At 58.9% G+C, this 17,023-nt stretch overlaps 1 protein-coding gene across 1 annotated transcript; it reads right to left on the reverse strand.

Annotated features, from left to right (window-relative positions):
- Positions 1–1,190: 1,190 nt before the first annotated feature.
- Positions 1,191–10,937, reverse strand: BCAM (basal cell adhesion molecule (Lutheran blood group)). The gene is made up of 15 exons (XM_036274910.1): positions 10,841–10,937; positions 8,324–8,445; positions 7,551–7,791; positions 7,394–7,464; positions 7,062–7,158; positions 6,793–6,975; positions 6,421–6,557; positions 5,953–6,106; positions 3,906–4,021; positions 3,658–3,799; positions 3,345–3,478; positions 3,022–3,166; positions 2,794–2,938; positions 1,743–1,857; positions 1,191–1,647 (listed from the first exon to the last, which is right to left on the reverse strand). The coding sequence occupies exons 1-15, from the start codon at positions 10,926–10,928 to the stop codon at positions 1,642–1,644; spliced, it is 1,896 nt and encodes a 631-aa protein (XP_036130803.1). The 5' UTR covers positions 10,929–10,937; the 3' UTR covers positions 1,191–1,641.
- Positions 10,938–17,023: the final 6,086 nt, after the last annotated feature.

The following is a 17,023-nucleotide window of genomic DNA, read 5'->3' on the forward strand; positions in this document are numbered from 1 at the left end:
GTGCCTCACCTTTCACTCTGGGGGTCGAAATCATACCATGGAGTGACAGAGATGGACACAAAGCCGTGCACACCCCGAAACTCAGGTGGCTAGGACCTTTGATCACTTGTGCCCCGAACTAAGTGTGTTAACCTGGCTCATCTCTTTTTGCTTCTTGCATTTGTCTTAAACTGATTTGAATGCCTGAATCAGACTGGTGAGCTCTTCTGTTCCGGGACCTCAGGGCAGGCTGCTCTATCACCTACCAGGAGGTTTCCATGGCCTCTCATCAGTTTCCGGTGGCCCCAAGATTCCACTTTGTCCATTTGGTGGCTGAGCAAACAGAACAGTGAGGTGAAGTCACTTGATGCGATGAGACGCTTCTGAGCGTGGAGACCTCCCCGTGTGTGCATTGCGCAGGGATGGTCACCCGCGCTCCTCCCCGCAGCTTTCCACGGGCCCAAGTGTGATTTATTGCCATTTGGTGGGCTCGGGGTCACACACGCCCACCTCCACCATTGCTTCTGGGCAGCTTTGAACATTTTTTCTGACCATTATTATCTCCTTGCATCCCCATTCTTTCTGTTTCTCTGGGTCTCTTTTTGACGGTCTCTGCTTCTTCCGAACTCTTTCTGTCTGTCTGACTCTAGGGCTCTCTCTGAGCTGCCCCAGTCCATCCCTGCTCTGCCCCACACCCAGGTCTTTCTGCCCCTCCTCCGAACTCCTCCTCTACCTCAGGGAGTCTCTCGAGCTGGCCTGGCTGTCCCTGGTCTCTTCTCCCTGATGAAGGTCCCTCCGTGTGGGTCCCTCCAGGCCAGCCCTCCTCCCCCAGCTGCAGGAATGAGGTTATACCCAGAGGAGGCAGCACTATCTCTAATTCCATGCATTCTACCCTCGGAGAGTTTTTCCTTTTACAGCTTCAATTCCCTCTGGGGCACGGGCAAGAGAGCCTAGGAACTTTTACTTAAGGGGACAGCACCCCACTCGCCAAGCAGGCACTGGTCTTCAGGGGCCATGCCCAGCGCCCTCTGGACCCCAGGCATCTCTCTCGTCCATCCTGGGCCAGCCGGGTCAGCCTCTGCTCTCTCTCATTTCTCTCTCCACGACGTCAGATATCTCCCAGGTCTTCCAGGGGCGGAGGGGCAGCAGGGAGGGAGCATCACCTGTACTCCATCCTGTCTCATCCCCCAGAGGCTCTGGTCACAAGAAGGTGTCGACGTGACAGACAGCATTTATTCCAGACTCCAGTGTCCATGATGAGGGGGCGGAGCAGGGGTGGGGATCCAGTGTCAGACTATGCAGCAGGACGTCAGGTGGGGGGACCAGCAATGGAGGCCGGAGGTAAAAATAGCCTCGGCCAGCCGACCCTCGGAGCCTTGTCCCAGGCCAGGCCCTGGGCTTGGGTCCAGAAGCTATTCTGGGGCCTGGGAGAGTCATACTCCCTGGAGGAAGGCTCCCTCCCACCCATGAGCGTACCCTCCCCGCCTCCCTCCCAGCAGTGTCTGTAGGTCCCTGCCCTGCCGGCAGAGGAAGGAAGGGAGGGCCAGAGGGAAGAGGGAAGGCCGGGAAAAGGCGGGGGCGGGCAAGGCGTGAGCAGGGCTGGTTCTCTGATGCCGCAACTCCAGGTTGGGTCCAATGACTGTCTCTTGGAGGTCCTCAGGCTTAGCACTGGGGGGAAGATGGAGAGGTCAGCCTGTGCGCAGGGAGGCTGCTCCACCCTCAATGGGTCCCCTTCTCACCAGGGTGCCCAGGCCCTCACCCACCTCATCTCCAAAGCCCCCACTGCCACGCTTGGCTCCTCCAGAGGCACCTCCCAGAAGGCCTGTCTGCTCTGGCCTCTGGGACCCCGAGTGGCTCAGCTCTGGTTCCCCAGCTGGCCTGGGGAGAAGAGGCAGGATGGTGAAGGTGGTCCCTCCTGGCTGGGGAAGGAACTGGGGATGGGGTTGTGTTGGATGGAGATAGTCTTGGAGGGCGGGTGGGAATGGGGTAGGGGTGGGAACGGGGTAGGGATGGTCATGGCATTGGGGTTAGGGATGAGTAGGGTCAGAGATGCTGCTGGAGTTGGAGATGGTATTGTAGTTGGGGTCAGTTCTGGAGGTGGGTTTGGGATGGCTATGGATTGGAGTTGAGGGTGACCGTGTGGCTGGGGTTGGAGGTGAGGTTAAATGGGGATGGTTGGGTTGGGGGGGACCGGGGGATGGGGATATAGTTGGTGCTGGTTATGAGTTGGAGCTGAGATGTGGTTGGGGAGAGGTTGGGATTGGGGAAGAAGTTGGAGTTCCTGAGTTCAGGGAGTTAGGGGTGTGGTTAGGTTTGAGATGGGCCGATTATGTCGAGGTTGAGGATGGGGATACGGTTGGGGTTGGAGAGGCGGTTAGAGGGGATGGGTTTGGAGATGAGGGGAGGATTGGGACTGGAGATGGGGTTGGAGGTGGGGATGAGGGTGAGATGAGGGTTGGAGAGGAGACTGGGGTGCATATGGGGTTAAGTTGGGTTTGATGATGGTTGTTAGGGTTGGGATTGGAGGAGGGGATGAGATTAGGGTTGGAGAGATTAGGGGTGGGGTTAATTTGGGCTTGGGGTGGTTCTGAGGACGGTATGGGCTGGATGGGGTTGCTGTAGTTGGTGATGAAGATGCGGGGAGGACGGCTATGCACTAGGTTTGAGGTTGGGGATGGGACTGCATTGCATTTGGGTTTGGGTTGAGGACAGGATGCGAGTGGGGTTGGTCGCGGGCTGGGTTTGGGGCCGAGGTCAGACCTAGGGATGGGGTTGGGTTACAGAGGTCAGTTCTGAGGTTGCAAGACCACTCACGGAGCCCCCTTTTCCCTCTTGCGGCAGCAGCCGGGGCGCCCCTTGCGTCTCATGCAGTAGAAGGCAGCAACGACCAGAAGCAGGATGCCCACGCTGATGGCCACGGCCATGACAACTATCCCCGCCTGGGAGGCCTCGGGGGCCACTGCGGGCGAGACAGAGGAGGAGGAGCTTGGCCCGCGGCTCCCCCTGCCCCGTGGCTCCTGGCCCACCACCACGGTTACTCACGGGGGCCGAAGTGGAAGACGTGGTGGGTGCTCCCATGGAGGTTGGAGGCCTCACAGGAGACGCCATTTTGGCTCATGGCGTTGGTCACCTTCAGGGTCAGGGAGCTGCTCACCCAGCCCTGCCCTCCGGGGACCGGCTCTGTGGACTGTGGAGACTTGGGTCAGGCCCAGCCCATAGGCTCAAGGGCTGGGGTGAGGGCAGAGGTGATGTCCATTCCCTCAGGGAGTAGGAGAGGGGACACAGTGAGGGAGCAGCGTCCCCTGGGGGTTTGGGTAGGACACCTGGGTCCCAGAGGGTTCGGGGTGGAGGGGAGGGTCCCTTACACTGTCACCCTTTGCGCTCCAGGTGAGTTTGGGCTCTGGGTAGCCGCGGGCAGAGCAGACCAGCTTGACTTCATCTCCTTCTCTCCAGCTGCCCTGTGCCCTCTGAGTCTCCTCATGCCTCAACTCGGGGGACCCTGTGGGTGGCGAGGACGCAGGGAGTGAGCAGGAGGCACACTGGGGAAAGAAGAGAACAGGAAAGAGAAGCGGGTGCAGAGGACTAGAGTAGGAGACAGAGTGACCAGCCATGGTCCCTGCCCGCTGGCCCTGGCCCCCCACTCCTCGTCCCCATCCCAGCCTGCCCCTACCCCCAAACCTTCGACCAGCAGCTTGAGGTTCTGGGTGCGACTGAGGAGGGGCACGGTGGGCATGTAGGCCTCACATATGTAGGTGCCAGCCGAATCGAAGGTGACGGAGCTGAGTGAGAGTGTGGGGCCATCCACCAGGGGCACCGAGTCCTGCAGGGCAGGGCAGGGCAGGGCAGGGGGTGAGAGGCCAGGTGAGAGAAGGGGAGGAGGTGATGAGGGAGCGGGTCCCACGGCGGGGGTCTTCCTTCCCTCTCACCTTGGTCCAGCGTAGAGCAGGGGCCGGCAGGCCTTGCACGGAGCAGGACGTGGCTACTTTGCTGCCCAAGAGTAAGGAGAGTTCTTCCCCGTCGCTGAGCTCAATGGGGTCCAGGTCTGAAGGAGGGTACAGACTGTCACCTTCCCACACCCTCACCAAGTTGGTTAGGGGCACTCGAGGGCTTTTGCGGGTGCAGCCATGAATGCACCCTAGTCAGCAGGGAATGCCAAGCGTTCTTCCTCATTCTCCTTATCTCCATGAATTCTCCACCCTGCCATCCAGGCCAAGTTTTGAACCCACATCGGGGAGTCTAACTCTAAAGGCCGCGCCCACCTGGACCACTTTCCTCCAGCGCTGACGTCTGGGCCAAGGTCAATGGGAAACCTTGCAGGTGTGAAGTGTTCCTCTCACTTACCATCTAAACCCTTTGCTCACGCCCAGATCTTTGCCTTCTCCTCCCCACTGCCCATTCATTCATCAGGTCCTCCTCTGTTTTGCCCTCAAAATGGACCCTTCCACTTCTGTCCATCTCTGGACACCAGTCCAACGACCACGACCACTGCAGTCACTTCCTCACCGGCCTCCCTGCTGGGCACGACTCTGGTTCTCTCAACGGCACAACTAGAGGGGTCTTTTCAAAACACACTGGTCAGCCCTTCCCTCTGCTTAAAATCCTTCAGTGGTTCCCCAGTACCCCTGGCATAGAGGCCAAATTCCTTGACAAAGCCAAAAGACCCTGCCTGGTCTGACCCCCGCCCACCTCTTCAATCTCATCTCCCGCCCTCCTTCCTTGCTCCCTGAGCTCCAGCTACCCTGCTCTCTTCCTGTTTTTCTCTAGTACACCAAGTTGGGTCCTGCCTCAGGACCTTTGCACTTGCTGTTCCCTCTACCTGGAGTGCTCTTCTTCTGGCTCTTTGCATTTCTGCTTCCATTCTATGGTTTCTTACTCAAATGTCCTCTTCTCAGAGAGGCTTCCCTAACCCCCTAGTGTGCACACTCAGATCTCCCCTTCAGCTGTTGAGGGCTATCAGCTGTCAGCCCTCAGCTGTCAGCCCTTTCTGGGAACTGCCTCAGCTGCAGGGAGCCCCTCGCTCAAGGTCATGCCCCCTTCCTCAGGCAGCCAAACAGCCAATGACTGGTTGATGGGGGGAGGGTACAAAAGCCAGGCCCCTTCACCCCATCTGGGATCATCCCAGTTTCCAAGTGCCCTGTGGGGCCAACCAAGGCCTCCTTAGAATGCAGCCTCACTTTTTCCTCTGCCCCGTCCTGCTTCCTTCTCCTCCCCACCGTTAGTAGAGTAGATGCCAAGGCACTCCCCATACACTTCCTGCCTGCAAATCTCCAAGTCAGAATCTGCTTCCTGGGGATGCAGCCTGTCAACACCCCCCCCCCCAACTATTCCTTGCTTGCCCAGCCAATTCCTTATTCATCGTTCTGCATTAGTCCCTGCAGATGTAGGATTGCTACCCCAAAGTGTCTCGTTGAGCGTTTGCCATATGTCACCCCTACCGGGCCGGGAGCTCTGTGAAAGTGGGGACTGGTGTGTCGCCAACATGTGGCACAGGATCTGGAGACGAAAGGACTGCCGAGGAGGAGCAGAGCCTTTGCACAGGGCTTGGGGGGCTAGTGGACTGAGAAGGCTTTTTGGAAAATGGGGACCCAAGAGACTGGTCAGGAGTGGATGGCAGAAGGCTGAGGAGTTATCATGGGAATGAGAGACATGTGGGTGTGATGAGGATAATGCCTTGGTGGGGAAAAGGGTCACCCACAGGTGACACCAAACAGGCGGGCCTCGAAGGCCGTGGTGCGGTACCTGGGCCTTCCCAGAGGCCACTGGGGAGCCACTGGAGCAGGAGAAGGTCAGGTTTGTGCTTTGGAAAGGGCTCTCCAGCTGCCTGGTGTGGGAGTTTGGAGGGGGCTGGGACAGGGTCCTCAGGGAGGCCTCTGGACCAAAGCAGGGACTGTAAATTTGCATGCAGGACTGGGGGTGAAGGGATGTGGGCTGCCAGCGCCAGGACCCCCCTCCAGGCTCCCCCAGGGCGCTCACAGGCCACGCGCAGCTCCAGGGTCTTGGAGAGCTCAGCGTCCTCTGCGGCGTCATAGTCTTCGACCCTGCAGCCGTAGGTTCCGCTCTGGCCGCGCTGCACGCTCTCCAGGGTCAAGTTCCCCTCGAGGTCTGTTTTCAGCACTTCCTCCTTGTCCTGGGTGACCAGGGATGAGGAACCCGGCTCAGAAGGCACCCTGGTCAGGAGCCTCTCCGTCAGAGCCAGGCATCTTGAGAGGTCAGGGGCTCCAGGTTAGTGTCGTGTCGGGTCAGAGCCCACTCAAGTAAGGGGCAGAGGTCTGGCTAGGCCAGAGGTCTCCCAGGCCAGGTGTTGCGCTAAGTCAGGACTCTCGCAAACCAGGGGCCAGAAGTCCTGTTAGCTCCTGGCTAGGTTCCTTGCTAAGCCAGGGCCACCAGGGAAGATGTTAGACATTGGTGCAGGTCAGTGTGTCACGGAGGTCGGTGGGTCACCTGAAGGCGGTAGAACGTGTACTCCGGCATGGGGCTGCCGTCCCCACGGCAGATCAGCTGGACGGAGTCGCCCTCACGGACCCAGCCGTCTGTGGTGGACGGGCTGTCCACCCAGAACTGCACGTGCTCCGTGGGATCTAAGGGGAAGGGCAGTGGGGACAGGTCAGTGTGAGATCCGGGGACCCACTTCGGTACAGGGAGATGCAGTACAACGTGTGGTCGTTAAGCTCCGTGGAGTTTAGAGTGCTCTGCGGGGCTCGGAAGTCAGGTGGGGCTCGTACTACTCCTTGAGGTCACATTTCAGCATAAGGTAGGGGATGGAGGGCCAGGCTGTGGGGCCAAGGTCGGGGCGTCGGGCCAGTGTGGACTCACAGTGCAGGGTGAGGCTGAAGGCAGGGCTGTCCAGGCGGCCATACCGGCCCTGGGGCAGGCTGTAGTTCGCTGAGCAGTGGAAGCTGGCGTCCCGGTCCTCCTTGTGCAGCCGCAGGTAGAGGGTGCTGGTGAGAGACTGCAGGCCAGAGGCCTCTCGCACTGTGCGGCTGGTCATGTAGCTGTCTGGGGGAGAGGGGGTGAGGGGGGCCGTCAGCCAGCCTCGACCACCACCCCACCCACCCCCATCCAGCTGGGCTCCTGCCGCTCACTTGAGTTCACCTCCATGGGCACCTGCAGGGGCTGCCCATTCCGGTACCACTGGATCTGGGGGGCTGGGTTCCCGTTGCGGCTTTGGCAGGTGGCGATCTGAGGCAGACACGGGCATGGCCCTGGGCTTGGAGCCAGGACTCTGAACTCTGGTTCCCCTGTTCCCTCAGAAGTTCTCCCCACTCAGATCCAGGATTCTGGGCTCCCAGCCTCTCCTCCCCCGGGATGCAGGAGTCTGGCACCCCTGCCCCCTCCAATCTTACGACCCATGATTCTAGGCCTCCCCAACCCTCTGTTCCCTTAGGACCCTGGAATCAAAGTCAGTCCGAGGTACCTCCTGGGCAATGTCATCCATCACAGACAGAGTCCCTCTGTTGGGGGAGACGTCGGTGGTCTCTGGTTTTGCTATGGGGGAGATGTTACTGTCAGGACCCCCTTCCCGGGCTCTTCCCTGCCCCACACCCTTCCTCGGGGTGTCCACAGACACTCACCAAATACCTGGAGCCTCACGGTGGCCTCTGCGGTGCTCGCTGCCCCTGTCGTCACCACACACACATAGTCCCGCTGGTCGCTCACCTGGGCCTCCGCCAGCACCAGGCGCCCCTGGCCTTCCAGCTCGTATGGGGGGCTGCGGTTCGCAGGGTTGTGCACCTTGGGCTGGATCTTAGAGCCCTGCACTTGGACCTCTGCCAGGAGCGTCCGGGCCCCAGAGCGGGCCCCAGAGCGTTCGGTCTGTGGGTGGGGAGGGCCTCAGCTTGGGGCTGCCCAGCCACCCTTCTCGGCGTCTCTCTCTTTCCATGTCCCTGTCTTTCTGCTGCTCTGTGGCTCTGTCTCTTCTTGTTTTCTCTCTCTGGCCCCTCTGGCCCTCTCCACTCCCTCCTGCCCCTGTTTCTTATCTGCCGTCACATTTTCCTTTCTCTGGCTCCCTCTTTCTCCACCTTCCTCTGTTCCCATCTCCCTCTTCCACCCTGTCCCTCTGCTTCTTAACCCGAGGCTTGCTTTCTTGGTGTCAGTCTCTGGATGTTCTCTCTCTCCAGCCAGCACTTTGGAGGACTAGCCTCAGCTGGGCGCAGACACCAGCGGAACCTGAATGCCTTGTCTTTGCTGGGCCTCGATTTCCCCAGCTGTCAATGGAAAGGCAGCTAGGTGGCGCTCTTAGGGCCCTTCAGATTCTGATAAAGGAATGAATGTTTGCAGCCTCACTGGGCCCTGACTTTCAGACCCCCCTTCCATGACCCCCTGGTCCCCAGCCCGAAGCTCTCACCAGGAACCATTTCAGCTGGAACTGGTTATTGACCCCCAAAGGGGTGCAGTCCAGGGTGGCGGGCTCCCCCTTCATCACCTCCACCAGGGGGGGCACAGACACCTGCATCTCAGCCTGGCCACCTGCAGGAGAGCAATTGAGCTCTTGCCCACTGCCACCAATAGGGAGAGCACTCCAGACAGAGCCCCTCTTTCCCCAGGACAAAGGAGTCCAGGCCCCCAGCCCTCCTCACTCAGACCAGGAGTCCGGGCCCCCAGCCCTCCTCCCTCAGACCCAGGAGTCCAGGCCCCCAGCCCTCCTCCCTCAGACCAGGAGTCCGGGCCCCAGCCCTCCTCCCTCAGACCAGGAGTCCAGGCCCCCCAGCCCTCCTCCCTCAGACCCAGGGGTCCGGGCCCCCAGCCCTCCTCCCTCAGACCCAGGGGTCTGGGCCCCCAGCCCTCCTCCCTCAGACCCAGGAGTCCAGGCCCCCAGCCCTCCTCCCTCAGACCAGGAGTCCGGCCCCCCAGCCCTCCTCTCTCAGACCCAGGGGTCCGGGCCCCCAGCCCTCCTCCCTCAGACCCAGGAGTCCAGGCCCCCAGCACCTCCTCCCTCAGACCAGGAGTCCAGGCCTCCAGCCCTCCTCCCTCAGACCCAGGAGTCCAGGCCCCCAGCCCTCCTCCCTCAGACCCAGGGGTCCAGGCTCCCAACCCTCCTCCCTCAGACCCAGGAGTCCAGGCCCCCAGTCCCTCCTCCCTTAGACTCAGCAGCTCCTGTTTCCTCCATCTCTCACATCAGTGTCTCTGAACTCAGACCCTATCAGCATTTCTCTCCATCTCTGCCTTCACTTGCAGAATTAAAGACTCCTCCCTTGGGCCACACAGGGGCCTAGTGGCCCCCATTCCATCCTCGGGGGTAACACTGCACCTGTCCCTGCTTTTCCCACTAGACCAAACACTCTTTAAGGGCAGGGCCAGGGCTGGCTCATCCCTTTGCCTCCAGCACCCTGTGTAGGGCCTGGCACACAGTGACATGGGCTAAATGTCTCCATCTCTGCCTGTGTGTCTCTCATCCTGGGGCTCCATCTCTTGGTTCTACCGTCTCTGCCTCTCTCCATCTCTCTCAGCCTCTTGGCCTCTCCCTCATGAGTGGGGGGCTGAGGGGGGCTGTGGGCTGTGGCAGGCCCTGGAGCTGAGGTAGGATGGGTGTGTGGGGGTGGTGAGGGGGGACAGGGCTGGGCAGGTTTCAGGAATGTGGGAGGGACGGGCTGGCTCAGGCATGCCCGGCCTGGTGCCAGAGCCCCCTACTCCCCCGGAGGCCCCCCTGCCTCTTTGAAGAGTGGGGAAAAATAAGGGGGGAAAAGGAGTAAGGTGTGTCACCTCGGGACAGGACAGGATTGAGGCCCTGCATCCTGGATCCTGGGGTGAAGGGAGCTGGGGGCCCAGGTTCCTGGTCTGAGGGAAGAGGGAGCTGGGGGCCTGAACTCCTGGTCTGAGGGAGGAAGGACTGAGGGTCTGCACTTTTGGGTCCTGGGGGAGTAGGAGGTTGGGCCTGGAGTCTTGTCCCAAGATCCTGGCAGATAGAGCCGCTCTCATCAAGAAACATGCTCTCTCACCCTCTGGGCTGGCGCCCTGGCATCAGCTCTCAGTTCTTAGAACCTCCCTTCCCTTCCCCGCCCAGCCTGGCCCATCCCTGCCCCCTGGAGACCTACTATTTGCCATGCTTTGCCAGGGGCCTGGACTCCCAGGCACCCACCTCTGGCCCAGGCCTGTCCCAGAGGAGGGAGCGTGGGGGCCAGGCTGCTGCCTGGGGCTGGGGCTGAGCAGCAGAGAGCAAGGGCTGACAGAAGGATCACCCTCTCTTCCCCGTCCCTCTGTCCCTCTCCTCTCTGTCCTTCTGCTGCCAGCCCTCAGGGCCTCCTCCCCGCCCACCACCACGCAGGTGTGTGCATTAATCTGGGGCCCTGGGAAGGGGGCACTGTCACTTGGAGACACTTTGTTCCACTGTCACTGTGCAGGCTGGAGCCCGAGGGAGGTGAGGGAGGCGGGCTCTTTAGCGTCTGGGCCCTGAAACCCTCAAATGCCTGTGACTGACTGGTTTCTAGCCATAGGGTCCCGGCCCTCTCAAAACTTGAGACTCTTACAGGAGGGTAACCCTGCGCTTTTGGTCTCCTGGGTCCTGGAGGAAGCTATTCCAGCCACTGGAGGCCTGGACCCCTAGGTCTGAGGGAGCAGGGGTCCCAGGACCCAGATCCAGGGGCTGAGAGAGGAAGGGGCGGAGGGCCCGCTCCTATGTTTGAATGTGGAGGGGGCCCTGACTTCTCAGGTGGTCTCTAAACCACTGCTGTGGTGTATCCAGCTCCTCCGTCTGGCTGTCCCCTGATCTCTCGTTGGGAGGGACGCGCCCCACGCTCCCAGATCCCACCTTCCCGCGGTCCCCAGGTTTGGTTTCCTGGGCTGGGGAAAATTCCCTTTCCCCTTCAGTCCCTGGGGAACCCCAGAAGCCGTCCCTCATCGAGCTCTGCTCTGGGCCCGAGCATACCTGGGAGCGCCCCCAGCAGGAGCAGCGGTACCAGCACCAGCAGCCGCGGGGCCCTGCGCATCTCGGCCCGGGCGTCCCGGGGCTCCATGTCCACAGCGGTGGCTGCAGCAACTAAGCCCCAGCTGCGGTTGGGCGGTCGCTGCCAGGCTGGGAGGAGGAGGCCCCGCCCCAAGCCCCGCCCCGCCCCGCCCTCCCGGCCCCCCTGGTCCCCCCAAACCTGGGCTCAGGGCCAGGACCTCCCACTGCCGGGAGAGGACCTCCCAGCACTCTGCCCCCAGCGGTGCTCCCTCTGCCCGTAGCCCCAGGCTGTCGCCCTTGCTGACCCGCACCCCAGCAGCACCCCAGCACCCGAGGCTCTTGGCTTGCCCGACCAGTCCAGCCAGTGTGCTTTCAGCTCGGACCTTGCCATACCACCGCTCCCCCTCCTGCCCAGGGGCCTTGTGTGTTTGACCCAGCTGACCCCAGCACAACCAGCAGCGCCCAGCCTGACCAGTGGCCTAGAACTGCTTCTCCCAGTATGCCCCGGGAGGCCCTCTCTTGTGGCCAGTGCTCCAAGCTGCTTTCCTGTCTGACCGCTGGCTTGGAACCCTTCAGTTTAATCTCATATTTAATGATCTCCAGGGTGGGTGAGTGAGCGCCTCTCACTTTGGCTCTCCCCAGTAGGGCCTTGTCTCTCTTCCCCCATCCAGGGAATCCCAGGAATGCCGCCCTCCTTCTTCCCTCCCTCTTCCCTTCACTCCCTCGCACCTAGGGCGGAGGGGAGGAGAAGCGGGCTGGCAGCAGCAGGTGAGGGGAGAGGGGAGAGGGGAGGGGGGCGGGCACCTGAGGGAAGGGGAAGGAGCAGGCCTCTGGGTCAGGAGGAGATCACTGGCCACACTGAGGATCACCGCTTGGAGCGCCCAGGTTCCTCACGAGCCAGGCCTGATAGGGACAAAATCCCGACTGCTGCCTGAGCAGTTGAGGGTCAGGTGAGGTCACTGGTTACCAGGGAGAAATTAAGCCCTGGGTAGTGGTCAGAATGGGGGGATTCACTGGTAAGACTGGGCTTTGCCCATCAGACACAGAAGGAAGGCTCAGGTTACAGGTCCACCTGGGAGTCAGACTGGGCAAAGCTCCTTTATCCATCAGTGATACAGAAGAGCAATTGTTAAACCAGCAGAGGTGACCTTTCAGTATCTGCCGCACCATTCCCTCCTCCAGGACGTCCTCCCTAATTTCCAGTAACATCCCCCCACCTCGGCTGGGTCAGGTGTCCCCTCTGGGCTCCCAAAGCCCCTAGAGCTCCCCATCCGCAGTCCTGCACACTGGGTCGTCCCTATCTAGGGACAGGCCGCCCCACCCCCACTGGACTGTGAGTTCATGAGGGTAAGGCCCAGAACCTTCTTGGGCACTGTTGCGTCCCCAGCAGAGCAGGCACTCAGGTAAGGTTTGCAAGACTCAAACTCAGGAGCGCACAGGCTCCTGCGCAGACCCCACTTGAACTGGATGATAGAAACTCACTCGTGGACAAATGCAGTCGCACTCCCAGACAACCTCACACATTGTGACCCCAGACACCCAGTTCCCAGCACTTCTGCCCTGGCCTGGGCACCTACTGCTTGGGCTGGACCCTGACCTCATCAGCCAGCCCCTTCCACTTTTCCTTAAGAACCCAACCAGTTGAGGTTCTAGGCCAGGGGGGTCTGGGATGGAGTGTGTTTGAAGGACCAAAGTTATAAATACTAGGCACAGCCCCGGCAGACTTGCAGGAACTAGTACCATGACATCATGTGTATTTGTCCCCTATAATTTATTCCCACAAAACAGCCATTAAAGTGTGAATCAACTCACATAGCTCTTGTCTGAGACTCCTCCCCTGACTCCTTTCACTGAGTAAAAGCAGTTCCCACTTCCCAGCTCACAGGCCCTCGATCTGGTCCTTGGTACCTCCCTGACCCCCTCTTCCTCTCTCTTACCACTTGCTAGCTCTGCTTTTGCCATATTGCTCTCTTGGTTTCGATGCAGTTCCTCCACCGCTAGGCATGTTCCAGCCTCAGGGCCTTTGCACTTGCTTTTCCTGCTGCCGGGACATTCTTTTCCCATATAATTGCTTCAAATCTCTAGTCAACATCATCTGTCAAATAGCTTCCCTTGATCTCCTTACCTAAAATAGCAATTCCTGCTTTCCCAGCCACTCCTTATTCCCCTCATTTTGCATTTTTCTTCCACAGCACTTACCAGGGCCACATACTTTTGTGGCTCCAAGTGTTTTTTTTCACCACTTTTTCTCCAGTGCCTAGGACAGTGTTTGGCGTGAGGAGCTGAGCAAAAATTCAATAAATTAACTTTCCAGTTCCATCTGTGTTGTCTCATGTGCATGTGCTTATACATTTTAAGGAACAAGCCTTATCTTTTCTCCACCTTTATCCATTATTTTACACGTGTGACAGTTAACTTTTTTTTTTTTTAATCCTCACCCAAGGATATTTTTCTATTTATCTTCAGATAGAGTGGGAAGGAGAGAGAGGGAGAGAAAGGGAGAAAGGGAGAAACACCCACATGAGAGACCCATCAACTGGTTGCCTCCTGCATCACCCGGACCAGGGCTGGGGATGAACTGCAACTGAGGTACGTGCCCTTGGCCGGAACTGAACCCGGGACTCATTGGTCCACAGGCTGACGCTCTACCGCTGAGCCAAACCGGCCAGGGCTGTGACGATGAACTTTATTGTTTTTTTCTTTTTTCTTTTTTTGTGACAATTAACTTTAAAACTAGTTCACAGCTGGTGGAATACAGCATCATGACACATTTCAAAGCTGACAGCTGTTTCCCAATGATTCCAGACTGGCATCTGGAAAATTGACTGCTGAGAATTTGTGTTGTCTTGGGGGGCAGTATGAATGCATTCTTGGTTGGACAAGAGTTAGTTGTTTAGGGAGTTTAGATAAGAATAGAATGGAAACATAGAACAAAGGGTACACATTGATATTGAGTGTTCAAAGGGGTGGACTGTAGTGGACTTGGGGTGGTGATTAGCTAGTATCTGCACCCTCCCTTCCCACAGTTAGAATAAATCCTTGCTGTCTGAAAGCCCGTTGCCCTCTGTTGAAGCCAACAGGGATGCGTTTGCCTTTCTGCATCTGTTGGTGCTAAGGTGACCTTGGCAAATCCTACTCTACTTGGGAATCAGGAGCCAATCATATCCAAGAAGCAGAGACTGGCGAATCTATTCCCACCATGGCAGCTGGGACAAATTCTATTTTCTGAAGATGGCTGCAACTGTATCTCTCATCCTACCTGCTATTCTTTTCTTTTCTTTTCTTTTCTTTTCTTTTCTTTTCTTTTCTTTTCTTTTCTTTTCTTTTCTTTTCTTTCCTTTCCTTTCCTTTCCTTTCCTTTCCTTTCCTTTTCTTTTCTTTTTTCTCTTCCCTTCCATTCCCTTCCTTTCCCTTCCCTTTCTTTTCTTTCTTAAATCCTCACCTGAGGATATTTTTCCATTTATTTGCAGATGGAGTGGGAAGGAGGGAGGGAGGGAGGGAGGGAGGGAGAGAGAGAAAGAGAGAGAGAGAGAGAGAGAGAGAGAGAGAGAGAGAGAGAGAGAGAGAAACACCGATGTGAGGGACACATCAATTGGTTGCCTCCCACACAAGGCTGAGGATGAACTGCAACTGAGATATGTGCCCTTGGCCGAAATTGAACTTGCAACTCTTTGGTCCACAGGCTGATGCTCTAACCTCTGAGCCAAACCAGCCAGGGCATCTACCTGCTCTTCTAATATCTGACCTTGACACTCCACCAAGTGGGGTCTATGTCCCCTCCCCTTAAATCTGTGCAGCCCAGCCGGTGTGGCTCAGTGGTCGAGCATCGACCCATGCACCAATAAGTCCGGTTCGATTTCCGGTCAAGGCACATGCCCAGGTTGTGGGTCCCAACCCCAGTGGGGGGCATGTAGGAGGCGGCCAATCGATGTTCTCGCTCATCAATGTTTTTATCTCTCTTTCCCTCTGCCTTCCTTACTCTCTAAAATCAATAAAGGAAAAAAAAAATCTGTGCAGTTGTGTGACTCACATGTAACCAATGGAATGTGGCAGAAATGACTATGGGACTCCCAGGATTAGGTAGAAAAGCCACGTAGCTTCTGCCTGGGTCACTGGAACACTGTCCATGATACCTTCAGCCACCACAGAAGCAGGCCGACTACCTGGAGGCAGCCATGTTGTGGGGAAGCACAAACTCACAAGTGTGAGGGCAGATGGAGAGGCCGGAGACAGCAGAGGGATGCTGTCCAGCCCCGGCCGCCCTGCCCCAAGCACCACTTGATTGCACCCTGAGCCAGAACCACCCAGGCAAGCTCTTCCCCACATCCTGGCCCACAGCACCCATGATAGGTAATAATGATTACTGTTCATCAATAAATTGCAGCGTCATCTGTTCTGAGCAACAGCTAGCAGACACAGCCTGCTTCTGGGGCAGCAGAGGCGAGATGACAAGTGTCCAGTGGTCACCAGTGTATCCTCATCCGACCGGTTTGGTAGCATGATCGTGGCTGGGCCATGGTTTGAGGCCAGCTGCCAGGGTTGCTGCTCACTTTCCAGTTCTGGTGCTCTGATCGCTTCCAGAATTCTGTGAGTGATCCCAAGTGCTCTCCATCCATTTCCTTTCTGCCCAGAGGCTGTTTCTGGTGCTTGAAACTAAATCTGTGATGCAGGCTTCCGGCTCTATTTCCACTGGAACACCTTCTCCTCATCTTTTCCATCTCAGCTTGGATGGCCCTTCCTCCTGCAGCCCTCCTTGACCTCCCCGGCTGGGTCAGCTGCCTGTTCTGGGCTCCCCCATCCTAACCCTGTCCACTCTGGATCACCCCTCTGGGGACAGGTCAGTCTCTTCCACCAGATTGTGAGCCCAAGGGCGTCCCGGGGCTGGGCACAGGGCAGGGGCTCAGGGGATGCGAACTGCTTTAAACCTAAGTGGAGGGAGGTTTGCTTCCATGCTGAGGTGAGAGACACTTTCTCAGCTTGATTTGGGCTGAAAGTCACTGTTAAACTGGGAGAAGGGTCCCAGAGAGGACTGAAGAGAGGGATGAGAACAGATGTGGCAAGACTAGGCACACAACTCTCAAGGAATTGTGGGGTCTTTTTGACCAGGGGACTTAGAACTTGGATGCCTGGGTCTGGTTGCATGAATTTTTTTGCTATGATGGGGAAATGGGGTTGGCTGCCTAATTCTCTGAGAACTTGAGGCTCTGGGCTCCTGGGGCTGAGGGAGGAGGCTGGGGTGCAGACTCCTGGGGCTGAGGGAGGAGGCTGGGGGTGCAGACTCCTGGGGCTGAGGGAGGGGCTGGGGGTGCAGACTCCTGGGGCTGAGGGAGGGGCTGGGGGTGCAGACTCCTGGGGCTGAGGGAGGAGGCTGGGGGTGCAGACTCCTGGGGCTGAGGGAGGGGCTGGGGGTGCAGACTCCTGGGGCTGAGGGAGGAGCTGGGGGGCAGACTCTGGGCTGAGGGAGGGGCTGGGGTGCAGACTCCTGGGGCTGAGGGAGGGGCTGGGGTGCAGACTCCTGGGGCTGAGGGAGGGCTGGGGGTGCAGACTCCTGGGGCTGAGGGAGGGGCTGGGGGTGCAGACTCCTGGGGCTGAGGGAGGGGCTGGGGGTGCAGACTCCTGGGGCTGAGGGAGGGGCTGGGGGTGCAGACTCCTGGGGCTGAGGGAGGGGCTGGGGGTGCAGACTCCTGGGGCTGAGGGAGGGGCTGGGGGTGCAGACTCCTGGGGCTGAGGGAGGGGCTGGGGTGCAGACTCCTGGGGCTGAGGGAGGAGGCTGGGGGTGCAGACTCCTGGGGCTGAGGGAGGGGCTGGGGGTGCAGACTCCTGGGGCTGAGGGAGGGGCTGGGGGTGCAGACTCCTGGGGCTGAGGGAGGGGCTGGGGGTGCAGACTCCTGGGGCTGAGGGAGGGGCTGGGGGTGCAGACTCCTGGGGCTGAGGGAGGGGCTGGGCACCTGGACTCCTGGATCCAGAGGAGCTGGGTCCCCCCTTCTTGGCCCTCTGATCCCAGACCCCGGGGGTTAATGAGGTGGGGCTCAGGGCTTGGCCCCTGCATGTTCCTGATGCCAAGCTGCCCCCTAGTGGCCGCTACGCCCTTCCTCCACACACCAGAGGACAGACCAGGCTTGGTAGTTTATTTCTGCTTCACAAACCCCTTCCAGCAGGCTCCCT

Source organism: Molossus molossus, unplaced genomic scaffold (assembly GCF_014108415.1).
Source record: "Molossus molossus isolate mMolMol1 unplaced genomic scaffold, mMolMol1.p scaffold_m16_p_21, whole genome shotgun sequence".
Classification (NCBI taxonomy): domain Eukaryota; kingdom Metazoa; phylum Chordata; class Mammalia; order Chiroptera; family Molossidae; genus Molossus; species Molossus molossus.